The sequence below is a fragment of the Solanum verrucosum genome, unplaced genomic scaffold (genome assembly GCF_900185275.1).
Source record: "Solanum verrucosum unplaced genomic scaffold, falcon-dt-bn FXZP01000228.1, whole genome shotgun sequence".
NCBI classification, from domain to species: domain Eukaryota; kingdom Viridiplantae; phylum Streptophyta; class Magnoliopsida; order Solanales; family Solanaceae; genus Solanum; species Solanum verrucosum.
Genome location: NW_026020210.1, coordinates 1784881 through 1790831, shown reverse-complemented (window position 1 = coordinate 1790831; position 5951 = coordinate 1784881). Strand labels below are relative to the sequence as shown.

Sequence of the window (5951 nt, the reverse complement as noted above, 5' to 3'; positions counted from 1 at the left end):
GGTAAAAATATACAAACCGCAATCTCTATAGCAAATAAAACTATAGTTATAGAGCACAATTATCAAAGTCATAGCTATAGAACCGTACTATGTCTATTATATTTGTTATTTATCTAACATATGACCATTTTATTGAAATTTTGCCCAATAGTTCCATAGCCTAACTTTAACAAGTCATCAGTTTTGTGCTCTTTCCAGAACTCTATATCAGTTATTTCAAGAACTCTCTAGTCATATCCATTATCTAATCCATCATGAATTTCTCCTTCTATGCTTCACTCGAATTCCCTCGATCCATCCCCAAATTCTATATATACCCACAATTGCAATACCCTTTTCACCATTCAAACAAAAAACAAGCACAAAAAAACATTCTCTGTCAAAAAAGATCAAGTCTTTTTGTTTCTTGAATCTGTAGTATGGCTAAATCTGAAGGAAAAGCAATTGGCATTGATCTTGGAACAACTTATAGTTGTGTTGGTGTATGGCAAAACGATCGTGTAGAGATTATTCCAAATGATCAAGGCAACAGAACAACTCCATCTTATGTAGCATTCACAGATACTGAAAGACTTATTGGTGATGCAGCCAAGAATCAAGTTGCTATGAATCCACAAAACACTGTCTTTGATGCTAAACGTCTTATCGGTCGACGTTTCTCTGATCCAACTGTACAGGCTGACATGAAACATTGGCCATTTAAGGTTGTTCCAGGACCTGGTGACAAGCCTATGATTGTTGTTAATTTCAAGAATGAGGAGAAACAGTTTGCACCAGAGGAGATTTCTTCTATGGTTTTGATTAAAATGAAGGAAACTGCTGAGGCTTTTTTGGGACAAACTGTTAAGAATGCTGTGGTTACTGTTCCAGCTTACTTTAATGATTCTCAAAGACAAGCTACTAAAGATGCTGGTGCTATTGCAGGGTTGAATGTAATGAGGATTATTAATGAACCTACTGCAGCTGCAATTGCTTATGGTTTGGATAAAAAGGCTTCAAAGGGTGGTGAAAAGAATGTGTTGATCTTTGATCTTGGTGGTGGAACTTTTGATGTTTCATTGTTGACAATTGAAGAAGGGATTTTTGAAGTTAAGGCAACTGCTGGTGACACACATTTAGGTGGTGAAGATTTTGATAACAGGCTTGTGAGTCATTTTGTGCAAGAATTCAAGAGGAAGCATAAGAAGGATATTACTAGTAATGCAAGGGCTTTGAGGAGGTTGAGGACTGCTTGTGAGAGGGCTAAGAGGACTCTGTCATCAACAAGTCAAACAACAATTGAAGTTGATTCTTTGTATGAAGGAATTGATTTTTATGCTACAATTACAAGAGCTAGATTTGAGGAGCTGAATATGGACTTGTTTAGGAAGTGTATGGAGCCAGTAGAGAAATGTTTGAGGGATGCAAAGATGGATAAAAGTCAAGTTCATGATGTGGTTCTTGTTGGTGGTTCTACTAGGATACCAAAAGTGCAGCAATTGTTACAAGATTTCTTTAATGGTAAGGAGCTTTGTAAGAGTATTAATCCTGATGAGGCTGTGGCATATGGAGCTGCAGTTCAAGCTGCAATTTTGAGTGGTGAAGGTGATCAAAAGGTTCAAGATTTGCTGCTTCTTGATGTCACTCCACTCAGTCTTGGTATTGAGACTGCTGGTGGTGTAATGACAGTCTTGATTCCAAGAAACACTACTATTCCAACCAAGAAAGAGCAAATCTTTTCCACCTACTCTGACAATCAACCAGCTGTGTTAATTCAGGTGTATGAAGGAGAGAGATGTTTAACCAAGGACAACAACCTTCTTGGTAAGTTTGAGCTAAAGGGTATCCCACCTGCCCCGAGAGGCGTGCCACAGATCAATGTCTGTTTCGACATTGATGCTAATGGCATTCTCAATGTGTCGGCGGAGGACAAGACTGCTGGGGTTAAGAACAAGATTACTATTACAAATGACAAAGGAAGGCTAAGTAAAGAAGAGATTGAGAGAATGGTTGAAGAAGCTGAGAGGTACAAGTCTGAGGATGAGGCAATGAAGAGGAAGGTGGAGGTGAAGAACGCGTTAGAGAATTACGCGTATAACATGAGGAATACTGTGAGGGATGAGAAAATATCAGGGAAGTTGGATCCTTCAGAGAAGCAGAAGATTGAGAAAGCTGTTGATGAAACAATTGAATGGTTGGATAGGAATCAATTGGCTGAAGTAGATGAATTTGAAGACAAATTGAAGGAGTTGGAGAAGTTGTGTAATCCAATTATTGGAAAAATGTATCAAGGTGGTGCTGGTGCTGGTGGAGATGTGCCAATGGGAGGAGGGAGTGCTGATTATGGAACTGGAAACAGTGGTGCAGGGCCTAAAATTGAGGAAGTTGATTAACAAATGTGTCACTACATTTAAGTAAATAAAATAAGCACAATGTAAGTTTTTGAGATATCAAGTATTGTGACATGTAATGTAAAAGAAATTGGTTCATATTTTATGTTATGTAATAAAAAAAGAAAACAAATCTATTGAACTATTTGTGAGCTGTCTGCTAAGTGTATTGGTTCCAGGTTTAAGGCCTATATTGAACAACAATCTTTTATGCTGCTCAATGAGTCTTAGCTGGACATGATAAGATTTGTTAAGATGAGTATGAGGGCATAATCATCATATTCCCTTGGATTGGTGAAAATTAATCAACTAATTAATTATTACTTTCTTGAAAGGAAATGAGAGTATCATATTCTCTTGAATGGGTAGATTTTCATGTCTCCCTCTCTAAGCTGATGGCGGCTCAATATAATCAGTGGTCTAAAGTCACTTTTACGAGAGAAAAATAAACATATAAATATATAAATTTGGCTTCATTCTTACTTTAATTAGAGGTTTTGAGTTCAAGTCTTGGAATGAAATTTATTTTGCTGCGAAGAGTTTTAATTTCCTCTTTAATCAGCTTTATGTGTCTTATAATAGAAAATTCTATACAAATATGAAATACCGAACACCGAATAATTCGATATGGGAAATCTCCATTGGATACACAATGACTAGATTGTTTATAGACAAAGCTAAAATGGTGGGGAACTTCTGAAGTATTTGGTTGGCCATATACCCAAAAGTAGTGGATGGGGGACTCGAAAAAGAAAAAAACAACTTAGAAGGTGAGTCAAAAGCAACCATATATGAAATTACTCCCTTTGTCCTAATTTCAAGTGTCTTAATGTGACTTGACACGAAGTTAAAAGAAATAAAAGAAGACTTCTTACATTTTGTGGTTTTAGAATTAAAGATGTGTATAGTTCTTTGTCTTAAACATGTCGTGTAGAATGTTGAAATTAGAAAACATAACTATAAAAAGAGACATTTTTTTTTGAGACATATCAGAAAGGAAAGTAAGAGACTTAAATTGTGACTAAGGAAGTAACATTTAGAAGATGATATATCCTATATAACACCCTCCAATGCTAGCTTATCATCAAGAGTAGGCACAAGTACTTTATTGTATATCCATCACTACTCTTCCACATTTAGCTCCATCAATGAAAATGACAACTATTGGTCTCTTTCCTTGTTTCATCATCCTGTTATGTTTTTTAGCCTTATTAACAAGCATGGCATATGAAGAATCTCATGTGTCAATAGGTGAGAATAACAAGTTTGGAATCAAAACTAAGCATTCCATAGGTGATGTAACAAAGGTGCAGAGAGGAAGGGCACCATATGGTGGTGCAGATTTACTTCGTCGGCCACGACCAAATAAAAATTCAGCAATATCCCTCAAACAACCTTCAATGTTTACATCAACAACCAATGCCATTTTCATATTGTGTTCTTTTCTTCTTGTATTACTGCTGTTGTGATTTGTGACTCTCTAAGGTTAATGGTTTCATGTTCTGTTGTAGTAGTGTTTTGTAAGTGAAAAGATGTATGTGGTAACATACATTTTAAGAATGGTGATGCATATTTGTCTATCTTCATTTTCACCTAAAATTTCTAATATTACCTATTGTGACAATGACTTAGTGAAGATGTTTGCTTGCTAAAGTTGAGTAGGTTTATAACAAATAACTAGATCAATCGGATATTGTCACACAGGACGATCACAAGTTGATGAATAGTCACACCTAATTCATTTAGAAGATATCGAGTTCATAATATCTCGGTGATCATGTAAGCAACATCATAAATATTGGATTTTAAGATTGTTGGTTCGTTCTCAGAACACCAAGAAACCAGTACTGAACTGAGAATTATCAGGACATCCAGCCCGATCAGCAATTAAGATCCCTATAACCTCCACAGTAATGTTTCGCTATCGCAGCTTAAATTTCTCTTCTTGCAATGACTCTATAAGAATGAGAGTTTAAAAATGAGATCCTAATAGTAATGGATCTTATGCTACGCAAATATGCATTAGATGAGTGTCCGTATGGGCAAACATTAGGAAAAAAAAGAAAAAGATCTCTTTAACTTTTGAATTTATCTGTTCATTCTCACCCAAGAGATGAATAGATATGCCGTCTCCCTCCTCCAACAGTCGAAAGTATTTATCAAGTGTCATTTCAGCTTTTTGAAGAGACAGCAGACAATATTCCTTCACTTTCTCCAGAAACTAGTAAAACAACCAATAGAGACTTGTCGGATAAGATATTCTGGAGTTAACAACCTTAATATATTCTATTAGGATTTAAAAGAGGATTCCAATTGTTTTTACTAATGTTTTGCTAAGTTGGATTTTGCAATGAAATATTTAGCAAAATCAAATAAACAGTGGCTAAGTTGTTTATAATAGTTAGGCCAGAATGTCAATGTGAAAGTTGAGATGAACAATATCTTCTTGTGCTATTAGGCATAAAAGAAAAGAAATCAAGTTGAGCTAAAGCAACTATAGCATCACTTAGAAGAAAATCATATTCTCTTCTTCTTTTTCTCCCTTTATATCAACGGTTTTTAGGTTAGCTTACGTGTACCTCAAATATTCCATTGAGTATCTATTACCTTCCAACACAAGCTAGTATCAAGTTATTTTATTTACCAAGGTATATTTATCTGTATTGGAATTTGAGTCATGGTTCTCTATAATTTTTACTCGTTTCATTAACCTCTAGATCACATCCTTAGTTGTGTTTTATAAACACCATCCCCTTTGATGCTAAGCTTAAAAACTTACTCATAAAACCCCCTCACCACTTAGAAAGGAAAAGACCACACAGACCAGCAAAGGCCTTTAGCTCATCCAATGAAAATAACTATTGGCTTCCTTCCTTGTTTCATAATCTTGTTATGTGTTCTAGTCTTAACAAGTTTGGCATATGAAAATTCTCATGAATCAAGAAACAGAGGCTTTCACATCTTAAAACATGTAGCTATAGTACTGCAAGAAAGAGAGAATGAGGGTGCAAGTGCAAGAAGAGGAGGTAAATTCCATTTAGATACACATAGCAACGAGTTTGAGTTAAAAACTAAGCATTTGATAGCTCATGTAGGGAAGGGACAGAAAGGAAGGGGATCAAATGGAGGTTCGAACAATCTTCATCATGCGCGTCCTTATAAAAGTTCAGCGTTATCCCTGAAGCAGCCCTTCATCTTCACATCAACTGCTAATGCCATTTTCAGACTCTCTTTTCTTCTTGTATTGCTATTTGTCTTTCCATGAAAAGTTCCACTATGTTTGTAAATTTGTATGTCTGTAAGTGAGCAGTCTTGTGCTATAACATGCTTTCTAAGATTGTTGATGCATTATTTGTCTTTCTTCCTCACTCCCCCTCCCCGGGCGTGGAGCTAGTAAGGGCCAGGGGTTCATCCAACCTCCCTTCGGTAGTAAATTACACTGTTTATACATGATTAATTTTTTTTTTTTTTATGTATATTTATTTAGGGCCCGTTTGGCCATAGATTTCCCAAGTAAAATTTGGGGAAAAATTTGGTAAATAGTGTTTGTCCATACAATTTCTAATTATTTGGCAAATAACT

General features: G+C 35.8%; 1 protein-coding gene across 1 annotated transcript; it reads left to right on the top strand.

The window, feature by feature from the left end:
• The first annotated feature begins 259 nt into the window (after nt 1-259).
• On the top strand, nt 260-2372 carry LOC125830395 (heat shock 70 kDa protein). Its single transcript, XM_049509587.1, has one exon. It carries the CDS (start codon nt 420-422, stop codon nt 2370-2372), a length of 1953 nt encoding a protein of 650 aa, XP_049365544.1. The 5' UTR covers nt 260-419.
• Nucleotides 2373-5951: the final 3579 nt, after the last annotated feature.

Excerpts from the sequence above, each read along its gene's own strand:
- LOC125830395 (XM_049509587.1), top strand. The coding sequence starts at position 420 with ATGGCTAAATCTGAAGGAAAAGCAATTGGCATTGATCTTGGAACAACT.